Consider the following 17,988-nt stretch of genomic DNA (forward strand, 5'->3'; position numbering starts at 1 on the left):
GGGTGAAGTGTAAACTGTTGGGAGGAGGTGGGTAGAAAGGGAAGGTGTGTGCCTGGTATTTGTTTCCCTGCGGTAGCCAGGTCCGAGGGATGACGGTATCATTTCTGCATAACTTACACCCTCAGGATTTGCTGTGGTTTCCTGGGAGCTGTATTTGTGTACCTGCATCGCCAAGTCATGCTCGGTGTCCGAAAGCACAAGGCCCTCAGCCAGTTTCTGGCGAAGCAGTGAGTCACCGCCCGTCTTCTGCCCTACCTGTTTACCTTGTGGTTTCTCCAAGAGTTCCTCCCTTTTAATCTTTGTGGAAGGCGTTAAATGCCTTTAGGTGGCTTGTGATACAATATAGAAGCCCTGATACTGTACAAGGACGAATGGTGTAGTTTCCCCTTTAAAGATTGCTTGTTGGTGGAGAGAATTCTCTGTCTAATGGCCTGAGACTACAGTAGACTCCAGTTTTACTGTAGTAGACGACAGTAAAACTTTGGCTTACCAGAGTCCAGAGAGCTGTCCACTATGGCCTGACTAAATTAGGGTGAGGATTAATTGTTTCTTTTTCAGCCGCCTGCTCTATCCTGGAATTGTTACCTTTGTCATCGCCTCCTTCACCTTCCCACCAGGAATGGGACAATTCATGGCTGGAGAGGTCAGCTCCAAGGGTGACCTCTGAGGGTGGGAGTCAGGTCACTGAGCACATGACTGGGACAAAGCCAGGACGGGGCCACATGGAAAGGAGGAAAGAGCACAGGTGTCCCTCAGGCCTCTGAGCATATGTGCTTTTGCCCAAGGATAGACTCTCTCCCTGAGAAAAAAGCAAAAGGGTCCCGTGAAAAATGAAACTGCGGAATTGGTTCTCTTAAAAAAATGGAAGTACCGAACATCCCTGGAGAACTGCTCCCTTTTGCTTCCTCCTCTCACAGTTGATGCCTCGCGAAGCCATCAGTACCCTGTTTGACAACAACACGTGGGTAAAGCATGAAGGGGACCCTGAAAGCCTGGGCCAGTCAGCTGTGTGGATCCACCCAAAAGTCAATGTCGTCATCATCATCATCCTCTTCTTCATCATGAAGGTACCTCTCCCTACATTCCTGGCTCCCTGGGCTTCTGTTTTCAACCTAGGAACCGGGGTGTGCATAGGGTAGGGAACGGTAAAACTTCATTTGGTCTTCGTCCAACCTAATAAAAAAAAAACAGTTTGGAAACCAGAACGTAAGTAAGTTGCTCATCTAGAGAAGTGAACCAATATCTGGGTTAATGTTCCATTCATGTCAGCTTAGTGATGTTGCCATAATTATTATAACCCTTCTAAAGGTTCCGCTTTCTAAATTATTGAGACAGCAGCCAAGGAAGTAAGGACAAGAGCTTAGCAATACAGAGCTTAGCAATACAGATAGCTGTGCAAAGACCTCAGATAAATTAACCAAATCCCCCCACATGTTAGATAATTAGGTACTTCATTCTCCATGCATCTGATTATCCATTTTCAGATGATTTGCATATCCATTTTTTCCCCAGTCTAGTGGATGATCTCTTTTCTAGAATTACAAAAGGGATAAAATATTTAAATCCACTTTATTAGTGACTATAAATAATTTTTATAACTGTTATTATTCTCTATTTAGGTAGTGAGACTGTGAGGATTTTGCCATTCTTAAACCATTTTCTTCTAACTTCAATTAGGAAACAAAAGCTGATCTCTTTTATAACTGTTCTTTTTCATATTTGCCCATTAAGGATCACGTGTTTATAGACTTCTCAATTACTGCCTTATACAAGTATATTTTTATTTCCATCACTGTTTGTGACATCTGTTATAATTGCTGATTGCCTTTTTTTTCTCTTTTTTGATGATTGCCTGATTATTCATAGTATGTCTTGCTTGAATAACCCAACATTTTCCTCTATATATTAGGGCCTTCATTTGAAAGTCTGTCCACATTAATCTTTCATGTTTTTTCATACCTTGCTATTAACTTATTCTTGATATTTATTGTGAATCTATATTTCCCCAGGATATGAGTCACTAAGTTATATTTATATTGTAATAGCTGTAGTGGGTTCATTTATTCAATAAATGTTCTCATGAACCTACTGTGTGCCAAATATGTAATACTTGATTATTGATCTTTGGTGAATCTAACGCTTATGGTTGAAAAAAATTATTTTAAAATTTCCTTCATGGTTTTTTGCTGCTCATTTAATGTGCTTGTCAATGGTCTTATCCTTAGAGATACCAGGTGCTTGACATACCAGGTTCCAATTCTGTCACTTACGTTCTCAGGATTTGCTGTGGGGTTTCTGGAGGCTGTATTTATGTATGTTCTTTTTCATTCCATTCCAGGGGGATTAATTGGGTCTGTGGCTTCCATATTTTGCACACCCACTTTATTAATTAGATCATTTTCATTTCTTCCTTCAAAAGATTTGATATTTTTATCATAAAGAAGTTCTCAGTGTCTTGTTAGGGGTCTGATTTGGGGACTTTCGTTACAGAGCTTATCGTCTCTAATTTATAAACCCCGGCTTCCTGTAATTGGTTGTTGAGCATACAAACCCATCTGCAGTAACCAAGTCCAAGTTTTGATGGCATCTCAGAATTTCTTGTTCAATGATAACAATGGTGTTTTTCTGATACTCCTCTAGACTGAGCTGTATGGTTACTTTGGGATCATATATACTTTTGAAATGTTAAGCGTTTGAAAATTTTTGGAGAAACAAAATTCTGTATGTATTTTCAACATTTCCTTCCCACCTGACCTCATTTCCTCAGATTCCCAAGTATATCTCTGGATTTCACCGTACAGATTAAAATTTATTCTGAGAAACCTACTTGGATTATATAGCAGGACTCAACTCTATGTCATTCTTATTAATTTCTCACTGAATCACATCCTCAACAATGTCTACATAATAAGTGAATCGAGAAGAAACTCACATTTCTTGGGCTGTATTTCAAGCCCAACAGATTGAAGCAGGCCTATGCTATTCTATAATATTTTAAATGTGAAACCATTCACTGCTATAAATCCATGATATTACCTAGTAATCACTGCTTCCAGCATTTTCACTGTCTTCTCATTGGACGCATAACCATACCCTTGTTATTTCCAAAGTGTGGACAATAGGGTGCGTAGGCACATTAAAACATACAAGTGACTTAGAACTATTTGTCCACAGTTTGATTTGAAATTTAGCTTATGTGGTCTTCTGGCAGTCTCAGTGCTCACGGATAAGATTCTCAGTTCAGCTCTTTATAACATTGATGAGGGGAACTTCCATCTTCTCAATTTTAAGACATGGAAGGCATCACCATGTTGTAACTCTGGAGTGTTTCTAATGAGTATGAATATAATTACAACATCTCAGTTTCCTTTTTAATAAGTCTAACATTATTACCTAGATCCCTGAGTTCTCAGTACTGCCTGAGGCTCTGTAGCATTCTTGCCTAATCTTCCTATGGTTCCTTCCTGTGAAGGGTTTAAATAAAGTAGAATCTGTGATAAGGGGTCTCTAGTTTCCCAGTTCTCTAGAACTGGCTGTCTAAAATCTTGGGAATTATTGGTATTCCAGATCACTTACCCTGCTTCTGGATCTTCCCTTTCATGTGCTAACAGCTCAAAAAGAATGCTAGTCTCGGGTCATTCTCTGTGCTATAGGAGTTGATAACTTCAGTGTCCCCTGATCCTGTTGCTATTCTTACACTTATCTTGGAGGATAATCTGAAGTTCATCCTCTGAAATCAGACCAGTCAGCCACCTATTGTCTTTATTACTGGAGCTTTCAGATTAACCTGAGCCTACAAAAACCCTATGGCTTTCATGTACTTATTCCTAAGAGACAGTACAGAATCGTTCAAGGGGTCTCAAAATGTTGTATGTCAGGATCACTTAAGAAACGCCTCCAAGCGCCTAGAACTCTGTCTCCAGACAGTCTGATGGGGTAGCTTCCAGTGGTGTCTGGTCATCCGCAGTTTAAACAAGTTCCCCTGAAAGCATTACTGTTGGATGTTTTAAGCAAATATTAGCTCTACATGTTTCTGCTTTGCATGAATACTGTTTGACCAAACTCTCTTCTTTCCTTCCATCCTTCCTTCCTTCCTACCTACTTACTTAACTTACCTACCTACATCCTGCCTGCATTTACTGAGCACTGTGCCAGTGCTGAGAGAAGGCAAACACAACAAGATACACTGTTGTTACACACTCGAAGAATTTGCAATCTGTATCCTCTTCAATTGTACGTTTAACTTTGCTGCTCTCCACTGTTTTAAACAGTCCTATTCTGAAATGGTGACATATGTATTTTGCCTCTTCTCAGAGGTTGTCTCTTGAGGACAGCCCTGGCTCAAAAGACTCTCTCTCTAAGGTTCAGAAAATTAGGAAACTTATTTCTCATTAGTTTACAATAAAGTTCGTGCAGTGTTTAAATTGTAAATATTTTGAGCCTGGGAATTTTTTTTTGACCTTTAGCTGTTGTCATCTTTCACCAGATTAGTTTGAGATCATTTTCTAAGATCGGCTTACTTATTTGGGAAATGATATGTAAACCTGTTGCTTAATTTTCATATCATGTCTCATATGTTTATTTCTTTTACAGATATTTCAAAAGGTCAACCACTCCTCCTTTTTCCATTCGGTTTCTCAGTTCCTTTGCGTTCTTTGCTGCAGAATGTACATATTGCTTTTGCTCAAATCATCCCAATTCCTGTTGGAATACTACCTTGGCCTTGGAGGTCCTTTCTATCACGCTGGCTGGTTTAGCTGGCTCTCTCAATGGGCTCTTGCAGGTTGGTCAGGACAGATCTGATTTTCTGATCCTTTGTTGAAGGTGATTTGATGTTAAAGGAAATGCTCAGGCAGGACTCTCTTCACTCCGGGTTCCCTTGTGAGGCTTGCCATATAGATGGCTTTGTAAATAAATGATCGTAGTGAAGCTAAAGCAATCATGCAGTAAGTCACTATGACTTTAAGGTGTCTGCCACTTAGAGCTGGGGCTTTTTTTTCAGAAACAGTCTGGCCAGGAAAAGGTATCCTCCACGTTCAAGAGCTCAGGCTGCTTAGCTGAGGTGACCTTTGTGGGCTAAGAGGATACAGTAGGCTAGGGCCCTTTTGGGGGCAGTGACAGAGGAGTCCTCTGGGGCCTCACTCCTTGTTTTTATTGCCTAAAGGCAAATATTGTCACTCCAGGTAGGAACAATTTGGGTTGAACCTTCTTATAGTGTTGTCTTTGGTGAGCTCTTAGCCGGAGCGCCCCATGTGGTTTTGGTTCTGGAGGAAGGGTGACAGACAGGATGGCTTCCAGAAGGATTAGCTATCCCAGGATGTCTGTAACTCTTGAAGCAAGAAGGAGGAGGATAGGGGGAAGGAGGTTGAGAGTGTGTGTGTGTGTGTGTGTGTGTGTGTGTGTGTGTGTATTGGGCAGAGTTGAGAGGGTGTCCTGACGCCTCTTTTTACCCCAGTTCTGGATGTCCATCGTGGCCACCACTATGCCCATACCCTGCGGAGGCTTCATGCCTGTGTTTGTGCTCGGTAAGTTCTGATGGGAAGCCTGGGATCTTACTGATGGCTGCAATCTAGTGTACTGAGAAAATAAGGAAAGGCCTGGAAGGCTGGGGGTTTGTATTTAGTCTTAACGCCCAAGGAGGTATGGCTCTGAAGAAAGAGGATAAAGACCTTGAATCTCTCAACACCTTCCTTCCTTTTGTCTCTCCCTAGGAGCTGCATTTGGAAGGCTGGTAGGAGAGATCATGGCCATTCTTTTCCCAGATGGTATCTTATTTGATGACATCATCTACAAGATCCTACCTGGGGGCTATGCAGTAATTGGTGAGACACATTCCACCCTCCTGTCACCCCAAATACCCACACTCGAACTCTCCCATGATATCTGTATTCCAGGCTACACAATATGGTTTTAATTTAATGCTGTTTAATTCAACTTTTATTCACATAATCAACCCTTGGCTCTGACTCTCATTAGCTCTTATTAAACATCTCTGAGCCTTAGTTTTTTGTTTTTCTGTTTTTTTTTTCAGTACGCGGGCCTCTCACTGTCGTGGCCTCTCCCGTTGCGGAGCACAGGCTCCGGACACGCAGGCTCAGCAGCCGTGGCTTACGGGCCCAGCCGCTCTGCGGCATGTGGGATCTTCCCGGACTGGGGCATGAACCCATGTCCCCTGCATCGGCAGGCGGACTCTCAACCACTGCGCCACCAGGGAAGCCCAAGAGCCTTAGTTTCTTCATGTAGAAAAGGGATTATGGGGATTAAATGAGATAACAAGGGTGAGAGCACCTAGGACCACCTCTGAATGCTTGGTAAGGGCTTTTTTTTTCCCCAAAGAATCGTGGAAACAACAGTGCAGGTGACTGGCTTGAATACTCTTAACCTGCAGATGTGCTCTTGTTAATGGGACTTAAGAGCACATGACTAAGAGCTAAGAAACATGGGCTCTGGACTCATCCCTGTCTTTTGTCACTGGATAACCATGGAGCAAGTTAGTGGCCTTTCTGCACCTTAGTTTCTTTATTCTAAAATGACTTCTGAGGTGTCTTACAGCCCTAACATTTTGAGAGTCTGAGATAATCTTTTTCCGTTAAATCTATAGTCCCTTCCAACCAAAAGCCATGTCTAACAAAATGACCAGTGTATGCCCCAGAATTATTATGCTTCCTCCCTCCCTCCCCTCCTCACTGAAATCCCGTAACATCTACGGCCATGCCTCCCTTTGATTTAGAACTAACCAGCTTTATAGTGCATACAGGGACCTTACTCCCCCGTCATAGTTCTTTACAAAAACCTCCTTCATCAATAAGAGTCATCTGCTCTTATTCCCCATCTTCATGCCTCTCAGGTATCCCCCCAATCTCCCTGGTGGACCTTTGCCAGTATAGTTCCTGTGTTAGTTTATGTTCTGAAGGATACTGGGTATACCATCCAGGAGAATCATTCCTCCCAATATTTCCCTTTTGTGACTTTTTCTTGTTCCATTTTGATGTATGGCTTCCCCAGCATCTTTTCTCATAGAATATCTGCCCATGTTTATTTTTTTATTTTATTTTATTTTTTTTGCGGTACGCGGGGCTCTCACTGTTGTGGCCTCTCCCGTTGCGGAGCACAGGCTCCGGACGCGCAGGCTCAGCGGCCATGGCTCACGGGCCCAGCCGCTCCGCGGCATGTGGGATCTTCCCGGACCGGGGCACGAACCCGTGTCCCCTGCATCGGCAGGCGGACTCTCAACCACTGTGCCGCTAGGGAAGCCCTCTTCCCATATTTAAATAACAAATATAGTTAATGCACTAGGGACTATTTTGGTTGGTGGGAAAACATAACCAAAAACAAGTAAGACAGATTCTATTGTCTAAGAGCTTATGGAATCATAATGATTTAGATCTGCAAGGGCCTTAGAACTTATCTAAGGACCCCTTTCACCTTAGAGATGAGAGCATAGGATTCCAGAAGAATTAAGTTCTATTCATACAATTGAGAAATAGTAGAATCAGGATCTCATTGATCCAAGTCTACAGCATGATTCCTGAATTTTGACTCTATCCACTCATAAATTGTTGGCATCAAAACCTGAGGTCTGGGCTTCCCTGGTGGTGCAGTGGTTAAGAACCTGCCTGCCAACGCAGGGGACACGGGTTCGACCCCTGGTCCGGGAAGATCCCACGTGCCGCAGAGCAACTAAGCCCGCCGCGTGCCACAGCTACTGAAGCCTGTGCGCCTAGAGCCCATGCTCCGCAACAAGAGAAGCCACCGCAGTGAGATGCCCGCGAATCACAGCGAAGAGTAGCTCTCTCGCCGCAACTAGAGAAAGCCCGCGCAGCAACAAAGGCCCAACGCAGCCAAAATAAATAAATAAACTTATAAACAAAACAGAACAAAACCTGAGGTCCAAGGGAAAACACTGTAAATGGGTTTTTAAATGCTCAGTTAAGAGTGATCCAAACTTTTCAAAGCAAGGAATAGATGCCACATCACCATCTTTATTTTATAAATGAAACTTTGGCCACACACAAAATTTTTGTAAATTGCCGAAGGTCATAGAATGAGATCAAAACGACGAGTTTCTAACAGTTCAGCATTCTAACCCTTTACTCCTGACAAATGGTTATCTCAGGAGTGTTGGCACTGCCCAGGATCATGTGTCCCCACCCTGTGTCACTCCCGTCGCATCCCCATGTAGCCCCCATGACAAGAAAGGGAGCCCTAACCCACCGGTACGCTCCTGTGTCTCATTCTAGGAGCAGCAGCGCTGACTGGTGCAGTATCCCACACAGTCTCCACAGCCGTGATTTGCTTCGAACTAACGGGTCAGATCGCTCACATCCTACCCATGATGGTGGCTGTTATCTTGGCCAACATGGTGGCTCAGAGCCTGCAGCCCTCCCTTTATGACAGCATCATCCAGGTCAAGAAGCTACCCTACTTGCCTGACCTTGGCTGGAACCAGCTCAGGTCAGAGGCACCAGCTGGAATTAGTTCAGATTTGATGGGGTTGGTGTGGGAGGTTCTGAGATTGAGCATGAGGTTAAGGTCAACGTCTGGAAGCACTGCTTTTTACTTATTTTTATATTCCCACGCACTTCATAAATATTATGAGTGATCAAATGCATGGCAGACCTGACGGGAGGAGTGGAAGGGACAGGCATGGGGTAAGGCTAACCCTGCCGGTGCTTTCTCCCTCCGCAGCAAATTTACAGTCTTTGTTGAGGACATCATGGTACGGGACGTGAAGTTTGTTTCAGCTTCTTGCACTTATGGGGAGTTGCGAAACTTGCTCCAGACCACCACAGTCAAGACTTTACCACTGGTCGATTCAAAAGGTCAGTGGGAGGGAAGGAAGCAGATTCCTGAGCTAGTGACCTGAACAAGGGCTCCACAGAAGTGGAGGCGGCACTGTGGTGTGGGCTTGTCTAAGGGGCCACCCAGGCTGCTGCAGAACGCTCAGCCTTAGGGAACATGGTCATCTTCAAGGAAGGAAAAACACAGCCATAACACAAGCACAAGAAGACAGTTAAAAAAGCCAATGAAAGAAATACAGTTGATTCTCATTAGTCCTTGTAGTTATGTTCTATAAAGTTTCCAAGAACACTGAATTAGGGACACTATACTGAACCATTGCTCCTAGAGGAAATTGAGGGTGAGGTTCCTGCAAGCCTCTGGTCACAACACTTTCTTCAAGTAATCAAAGCATACACTTGTCTTAGGTGTGTTTCTCCTTAAAGACACCTTATTTAATTCATCAGCATTGAACTCACCATGACCAACAGAAGGTTAGCTCATGGCTAAACAAAGCTTTTATCTAACACACTTCTTTTCTCCATAAGGCACAGCACAGCCTTCCTGCTTAGGGGCTATTTTAAACAGCCAAATTGGGCTTCCCTGGTGGCACAGTCATTAAGAATCTGCCTGCCAATGCAGGAGACACGGGTTCGAGCCCTGGTCCGGGAAGATCCCACATGCCGCTGGGCAACAAAGCCCTGTGTGCCCCAACTACTGAGCCTGTACTCTAGAGCCCATGAGCCACAACTACTGAGCCCATGTGCCACAACTACTGAGCCTGCACTCTAGAGCCCATGCTCCGCAACACCACAATGAGAAGCCTGCGCACCGCAACGAAGACCCAAGGCAGCCAAAAATAAATAAATAAAATAAATAAATTTAAAAAACAAAAACCCTAAAAAACAGCAAAATCACCAACACAAAAAATGCAAAAAACATGGCATTCAATGGACCACGAAAGAACATTTTTTACAATATGAAAGCTGGAAAAAAAAAGGGCAGAGCATCACTTTGTTCAGACTCAGCTTGGAATGTGTGCGTGGGGTAACTCAAATTTTTGCTGCTCTGCACATGTCTATGAATGATGGGAAAAGTACTGCAAATATTGATTTTGGGTTACAAAGATATTTAAGCCCGTAGGTGAATTCACAAATAGGGAATCCGAGAATAATGAGGCTTGGCTAGAAATCTTACGGCCCCTTATGTGGTTCTCATTGCTACCTAGCTAAGTGATAGCTGTTCTTTAATGCCCAATTTGAGGAGCAGATGTTCCATATGAAGGAGTGAACGTGTTTAATGAGCAGTGATTTCACCTCCTTCACCATCCTTTCTGCCCACCTTTGGCACTTAATCTTGCTTTGTATTATTTCTTATTGTGGTTTCTATATCTGTGTCTTATCTTCCTCAGTAGATTGTGTATCCCTTGAGGGCAGAGACTATAACACCTGTCTCACTCAGACTGTCTCCTTATAGGTATTTACTGGATATTAAATAAATACGTGTCTAATGATTGTATTAGTGTAATAGAATCATTTAGGGATATTTGGAGCCATTTAACTTGTTAGCTCTAAGTTCAGATCATCAGAGTATCCAAACTACTCAAATTAGCTTAGTTTTAATATTTTCCCAAATCCCAAACACCTTTCAGTGGCCTCTAACGCAGTGGTTTCTCACTGGAATAGGGGTACAGCCGACGGGCTGCAGGGTTTTCATAATAATGACTAAGACCTCATGGTAAGATTTGTCTCAGTAACACTGCTGCGATCTTATGGCCTCAAAACTTAATGAAAATGTTAATTATAGTAGCAGAATTCTGATAAATACATAAAAGACCTTCCCAGGAAAAGTAGGCATTCTGTTTATACCTACAAGGACCCAGAGTCTTTAAGTGATTAAACATCAGATGTCCTTGTAGACTTCTTTCAAAGTATATTCGTTCATCTCAGTATGAATGGCTTTTAATGTGTCTTCTTTTGGAGACAGTATTGATTAGCCTATTTTAATACCAGGTTCACCTATTTACAAACAATCTATGTAAGGGCTGCATCAAAATAAGTACAAATTAGCACCAATTAGTGTACTACCAGTTGGGGCTCTAAGTGCTAAATGGGTGAAATAATAGGGATTGAGTGAGATCAATCCTGGAAGACTTTTGAAATGAGTTTTTAGGAAGAGAGGGTAAGAGCTGAAAAAAGATTGGTGCTGGGCTTCTGTCCCTGACTCCATCCTGCCGAGCAGGGTGGGGGTGGAGGGTAATTGAGCGGGCCCTCAGGCTGAGCTTGGATCTCCCCCAGATTCGATGATCCTGCTGGGCTCCGTGGAGCGTTCAGAACTGCAGTCCCTTCTGCAGCATCACCTGTGTCCTGAACGGAGGCTGCAGTTAGCCCAGGACATGGCAAGGAAGTTGTCAGAGCTGCCCTTCGACGGGAAGGTGCGGCAGGCTGGGGAGGGGCGCCGTGGCGTCCAGGGTCGACCTGAGTCTTTTGCCTTTGTGGATGAGGATGAAGATGAGGACCTCTATGGGAAGCCCGAGGTGAGTGGGCTGGGAGGGGCCGGGTGAACAGGATAGATGGGGCAAAGGGAAAATAGGAAGAGAGAGGGAAGATGCTGATTATTGACAAAGTCAAAGAGACAAGTGCCCCTGGGTCCAGGGACTGAAGGAGATAAGTTTGCAACTGATGGTACCGTGAGAATTCAAAGTGCTATGAGGACTTCTGAACTGAATAGAGGTAGATGGGTTTCCCAGGACACCACCTGGTAAAGACAGGAAAAGGTAGCCTCTTCTCTGGGACTGAGAACTTTTTCTATTCTTTACAGCTGCCTCCTCTTCCTCCTCCTCACTCCTTTCCTACTGCTCCACTGCCCCCCGAAGAGCCCAACGGGCCCCTGCCCGGCCACAAACAGCAGTTGGAAGCACCGGAGCTTGAAGGTAAAGATTCTCCCATCATGCACCTCACCCTTGAGACTGCAGGTAAAGATTCTCCCATCATGCACCTCACCCTTGAGACTGCAGGTAAAGATTCTCCCATCATGCACCTCACCCTTGCCTCATGCCTTGTGGTTGTGTCTGGGCACTCCTCAACCTAAGGGCTCCTACTATGAGGAGGGGTGAGGCCTGAGGATGGTGGGAGGGGGTTTCTATTCTTCGAGTCTCCGTGTTACCATCCCAAGGCATGGGGGCAAGGGCTGGATTAGGAGGATGGAAGGGGAGAGTTCCCGTGGAGGTGAAGCACCTAGAAGTATGGACCTTTTGTGGTGAAGTGTCAGGACCACTTGAAGCCCCTGACCATTTCCTCCCAGGATGGATATTGCTTTCTTTCCATTTCCATTCACTCACCACTCCTCTCAGGTCAAAGACCCTCCATCTTTCAGTCCCTGCTACGCTGCTTGCTGGGCAGAGCTCGCCCCACAAAGAAAATGACCCAGGTGAGAGGAGATGTGTTGGGGGCGGGGGACATGGGACAGGGAGCTTGTCTTTGAGGAGCAAGAAACCCATGATCCTTAAATCAGGAGAGAAGAGGTCCCACCAAGAAGAAGCTTCATCATATGGAAGGGATGATGGGTTGGAAAGAGGCATCTGTGGCTTGGCCAGGGAGAGATGGCTGTGGTTCCACTTGGAAGAAAAGGGAAGGAACTTGGACCTATGTCTTTCTTCTCTAGGATTCAGAGGATTTAGTGGATAACATGTCACCTGAAGAGGTAAGTAAAGGAAACAGGAACCTGGGGTGGGTTGTTTTGTCACATGAACATATTGCTCACTTTTTTCGACCTTCTTCATTGTGTTGTTGTAAGAGTAACATGTGAGTCTAGGCAGGAAAGCGTTCTGAGAGGTTGGAAATGAGGTGTGACCATGGAGACAGTACTGAGCACGTTGCTCGGAGGTAGGGGAACATGGCGGTGTCCTCATGGGGACCGGCGTCATTTCAGGAGAGGGAAGTTTTGAACCTCTGTGTGTAGATGCGCCCGTGGTGCTAGGATGACCCTTAGAGCTTTTAGACATTAGGGAAGTTCTAGACCAGGCAGAGGCTCTGCGGGATGGGTGAGATTTACCTGCAGGAAAATGGCGCCTGGCTGCCAGCACTTACGCAAACCAATGTGGAAGAACAGCATTGAAACTAAGATGGGGCATTCCGTGTCTGGTGAGGTTACTCTGCTGGATTGACCAGGGTCCTGAGACAGTGGACAATGAGAAGATTCCAGGAAGCGAGACTGGGAAGAACCACAAACTGAGGGCAGATTTTGACAGTGGCGCCTCATTGGGACAAATCACTATCCCCTATAGAATCCATGAGAGGGAAAATCAAGCACTGAGTGGGTTTGGTTGTGCCGAGTGAACAGAACGTGGCACAGTGAGTGGGAGCAGGTGGCTGAGCTGTGCCCATCAGAACTACCCCGGCGTGTGGAGAGACACCGACAGCATCCATTAGCAACCATTCCACTTAGTAAAGGAATGCAGCTTGCTTCGAAGGCTGAAAGGTAGAGCTTTAAAAGTATGTAGCTGAGCTTTCCTGGTGGCGCAGTGGTTGAGAGTCCGCCTGCCGATGCAGGGGACATGGGTTCGTGACCCGGTCCGGGAAGATCCCGCATGCTGCGGAGCGGCTGGGCCCGTGAGCCATGGCCGCTGAGCCTGCGTGTCCGGAGCCTGTGCTCCGCAGTGGGAGAGGCCGCAGCAGTGAGAGGCCCGCGTACTGCAAAAAAAGAAAAAAAGTATGTAGCTGACAAAATACCATAATGTGTATTATCTTTAAATAAACATCCACTGGATATCCAGAATATATATGTGCTAAGAATTAAAAGTACTCAGGGTTGGAGGAGGGGGTGGTGAGTGACAAGAGAGAAAGGCAGTCTTCCCCTTCTCCCCTTGACACCCCTCGAGACACACACATTTTTGATAAATGACCTAAAAAATCAAATGGATGATCACAGAAGGAAAAAATCGAACTATTCCTTCTGCCCACAAGCAGGAATCAGATAGGCCATAACTACAATTAAGGAGTGCCTTACTAGGGTGCTCAAGCCAATAATACTTTTTTTTTTTTTTTGCGGTACGCGGGTCTCTCACTGTTGTGGCCTCTCCCGTTGCGGAGCACAGGCTCCGGACGCGCAGGCTCAGCGGCCATGGCTCACGGGCCCAGCCGCTCCGCGGCATGTGGGATCTTCCCAGACCGGGGCACGAACCCGTGTCCCCTGCATCAGCAGGCGGACTGTCAACCACTGTGCCACCAGGGAAGCCCAATACTTTTTATTTTTAATACACTGAAGAAAGCCAACTAGCTGATCAGTGAGCTTATTTAATGACCGCTGGAAATAAAATGCAACTAGGGATCAAAAGAAGATAGATCATACATTTTTAGGTGATATCTTTCTCAAGGAAGATTTTAAGCAGCTCTCAACTCCCATGGGAACCACCAAGACTTTTTGAAAGGATAAGATTCAGTAGGAGTCAAACTTCAGGATATTTTAACACAGTTTTCAGGCTAGATCAAGATGACACCCTTGACAACATCAAGATGATACCTTGGGGAATAGTCAAAGAATTCCGTTCTAGGTTGCCAGAAGTCCTTGCTATGGCTTTTTTTTTTTTTTAATTTATTTTTGGTTGTGTTGGGTCTTCGTTGCTGCACGCGGGTGTTCTCCAGTTGCGGCGAGTGGGGTCTACTCTTCGTTGTGGTGCATGGGCTTCTCATCGCGGTGGTTTCTCTTGTTGCAGAGCACAGGCTCTAGGCGCCCGGGCTTCAATAGTTGCGGCATGCAGGCTCAGTAGCTGTGGCACACGGGCTTAGTTGCTCCGCGGCATGTGGGATCTTCTCAGACCAGGGCTCGAACCCGTGTCCCCTGCATTGGCAGGCAGATTCTTAACTACTGAGCCACCAGGGAAGTCCTCTGTCTTGTTTAATTCTGCTGCTCTGTTAGGGATACACACAGTTAGAGCCCTGGTTTGTGTTTGATGCTGAGAGTTTTCAAGTCATGGAACACATCAGACAAAGAGCAGAAAACAGCTGGGGGTCCCAGGAACACGATCAGCAGTCAAGGTCAGAAGCCCACCTCTGTGTAATCTTGGGCAGACACTTAAGCACTCCATGCCTCTGTTTTCTCATCTGTAGAATGGGGATAATGATAAGGTTGTTGCAGAGGATTCAATGAGTGAAGCAATTAGAATAATGCTTGGCACCGAGGAAGGGCTTGGTGCATATGCACTAGAAATGGTTCTGTTAGTGTTGTTCCCTAAGGGCAGGCAAAAAAGGAACCAGGGAGGCCAGAAATGATCATAGAATGCTCCAGGAAGACAGGACAAGCCAAACCCGGGTTGGCAAGGGGCTGCCCCCCGTCCTATAAGTAAATCCTTTCTGCAACATACCTGCTAAGTGGTCATCCATCCTGTGAGAATTTTGTGTGAACCTATAGTCAGGGAAGGTGAGAGTTTAGAGGAGGTGTGATTGCAGTCCAGAAAGAGCAGGACGGGACAGATGGAAAGCACAGCACTGTGGACCAAACACGGGACACGAGAACTAGGGGATGGCCTTCGGTGACGTCCTCTGAAGCTTGAAACGTATAGATTTGGGCGAACAGGAAAACAAAGTAGTACCTCATTCGGAAGGGACTGCCTGAAAAGAGATTACGGAAAATTTAAACGTGATTTATGAGAACCAGAGCGATACTGGATTATTTAGAACCTTGGGGATTTTTGACGTGCACACCTAAAATCCAGAGGAAAGTTCAACTTTTGCCTTAACGCTTCGGTCATAGACAAAACAATGTAAACCAAACCAAACACACAGAAACGGCTTGTTTGAGTCAACAAAGTGCCACGTGACCCAGGACAGCTCTTCCAATCCAACAGATCTTTGCCATGATCTGCTGTGTAAAAGGTCAGTGTACTGGTTTCTCCATGACACACAGCAACTGATAGCACACAGCACACAGGAGTTCCGCCCAGGGGGCAGAATTAAGACACACGCCAGCTAAGATGAAAAGGAGAGCCTGGCAGAGCACGTCTGACCCGGAGTGTCAGGCGTAGGGTATGGGCGCAGGGTGGGGTTCTTGGGGAAACCCAGAACAGCAGTCGCAGAAGCAGAAGCACATCTGGCTTCACTGGAGCTGTGGGTGTTACAGGAGTAGTGGAAAATAAGGCTGGAAAGATGGGTTGGAAATAAGTGTTTGGGGCACCAGGAAGAAGGAGCGTGTTCTGAGCACCTTGAGGGTGAAGGTTGATTTGGGGCTGGAGGAGGGAAGAGAGCGGTGCGGCTCCCTGGGGGAAAGGGAAGAGGGCTAGTGGTCTGGAGGAGCTGTGACGGTTCACTGTATATTTCAGGCTTCTGGGCCAGGGCGAGGAGGGCTGTTTGGGGTCAAGATCTGAGGTTTAAGGGGGGTCTGATACTGGGTGACGGCCCTCCTCTCCGGCAGATTGAGGCCTGGGAACAAGAGCAGCTGAGCCAGCCTGTCTGTTTTGACTCTTGCTGTATTGACCAGTCCCCCTTCCAGCTGGTGGAGCAGACGTCGCTGCACAAGGCGAGTCCTTGCCCGATGCCCACCGCCCACCGAGCAGGGCTGCTGGGAGGGCCGGGACGTGCGGGGCCTCTGCGTGCTGACCTGCCGCCCTTTCCTCGCAGACTCACACGCTCTTCTCCCTGCTCGGCCTCCACCTTGCGTATGTGACCAGCATGGGGAAGCTCACGGGGGTGCTGGCCTTGGAGGAGGTAAGAGCGATGGTCCCATTTGAGCAGTGAGGAAGAGTGGGGCACAGGATACGGGGTGGGGGCAGGGGTGGCCTTAACATCCGGGAAGTTCCTCCAGATTCCTCTCCTGTTTTTCATGCAGAGACTGGAGGGGGGCGGAAGTGCAGCCCTGTGCCCTTCTAAGGACGGCATGGGCTTGGGATGGGGGTTCAGGGCCCGAGTCATGGTTTCATAGGGGTGCGCTGTGGTGGTGCATGGAAGGGGGAGGAGATGGGAAGTGGCTGAAGAAGGCCTGAGCGTTGCTAGGAAGGGGCCGAAGGAGGTCCTGTGTCAGGGGTCTTGAGATTCACTGCTCTGTAGGTGGGGCTTTTTGTCCATCATGCCCCTTTTTTCCTTTTTCTGTCTCCTTTTGATCCATCCTCGCCGTGCACCTTGCTTTCCCATGCTTTTTCCTTTTATCGTCTGCTCCTCTCTCGTGTCTGTTTCTCTCACTGCCCCTTTCTTCTTTTCCTCCCCATGTTGTACCCTCTCTCCCCTTCCCTCTGCCCCGCAGCTGCAGAAGGCCATTGAGGGGCACACCAAGTCTGGGGTGCAGCTCCGCCCTCCCCTTGCCAGCTTCCGGAGTGCAACTTCGACTCGAAAGACTCCTGGGGGCCCACTCCCTGCTGCAGAGGCCTGGAGCCTGCCTCAGGATGGAAGTGGGGCCACTGGGGCAGGGGATGTGGCCCCTGCCTCCCCAGAGACCCCTGTGCCATCCGCCTCCCCAGAGCCCCCTCTCTCCTGGGCTCCGGCCAAGGCAGAGAGTGAGCTGGAGGAACTGGAGCTGGCGGGGGCTCCGGGGCCGGAGGGGGAGCTGGCCGACATCCTGCAGGGCCCCAGTCTGCGATCCACCGATGATGAGGATGAAGATGAAATGGTCCTCTGAGCGCCTCCCAGACCGCCGCATAAAGACCAGCCAGAGACCCAGGCTAGAGGGTGGACCTGTGTGGAAGAGGGTATTTCCTGAAGCCGGAGAGATCGCACCAATATCCGGCCTTTGCTAGGAATTTTTAAATGTCATCCTGATCGTGTTGGAGAAGGAGCCAGGATCTGGGCAGGAGTAGCCTTGGTCAATCATTTGGGCGTGTCCCCCCGTCCCCAGACAGGCGGTGGTTGTAACCCCTGCGAAGGGCCCCTGGTAGTCCACGGGCTTCTTGAGTTTGCCTGTGTGCGGGTGGGGAATGCCTGCCTCTGCCTGGCCCCCCTCACTCCCCCACACTCCCCAGTGTTCTTGTCCCAGTGTCTTCCTGGCCTTGCCCATCCCCCATCAGTTTCCCGGGGGGCGGGTGGGGTTAAGGCAGGCCCAGGATGACTGGTGGGAGGAGGAGACGGGGTCACCTCATGGCCTCATGGACTGATGACACCAGAGTGTACCTGCGAACTGTCCACAGCCCCTTCTCTCAGAGCCCCCCACCCCGTCCTCCACTTGCCCACAGCCATTCCCTGAAATTTGCCTCCAGACTCCATCCTGGCTCCCACTATCTGTCCCCGG

General features: G+C 47.1%; 1 protein-coding gene across 1 annotated transcript in view; it reads left to right on the forward strand.

Moving 5' to 3' along the window:
* CLCN1 (chloride voltage-gated channel 1) overlaps positions 1-17,988 on the forward strand; it is a 32,275-nt gene extending 14,287 nt beyond the window's left edge. Inside the window, exons 10-23 of the mRNA XM_079931924.1 lie at positions 126-227; positions 559-643; positions 918-1,067; positions 5,456-5,525; positions 5,712-5,822; positions 8,241-8,454; positions 8,689-8,822; positions 11,076-11,314; positions 11,599-11,710; positions 12,131-12,207; positions 12,442-12,480; positions 16,186-16,290; positions 16,392-16,478; positions 17,011-17,988. Coding sequence (XP_079788050.1) covers positions 126-227; positions 559-643; positions 918-1,067; positions 5,456-5,525; positions 5,712-5,822; positions 8,241-8,454; positions 8,689-8,822; positions 11,076-11,314; positions 11,599-11,710; positions 12,131-12,207; positions 12,442-12,480; positions 16,186-16,290; positions 16,392-16,478; positions 17,011-17,382 — 1,897 coding nt within the window. The 3' untranslated portion in view covers positions 17,383-17,988. The remainder of the gene's footprint in view (positions 1-125; positions 228-558; positions 644-917; positions 1,068-5,455; positions 5,526-5,711; positions 5,823-8,240; positions 8,455-8,688; positions 8,823-11,075; positions 11,315-11,598; positions 11,711-12,130; positions 12,208-12,441; positions 12,481-16,185; positions 16,291-16,391; positions 16,479-17,010) is intronic.

This window comes from Stenella coeruleoalba (assembly GCF_951394435.1).
Source record: "Stenella coeruleoalba genome assembly, chromosome: 9".
Classification (NCBI taxonomy): Eukaryota; Metazoa; Chordata; class Mammalia; order Artiodactyla; family Delphinidae; genus Stenella; species Stenella coeruleoalba.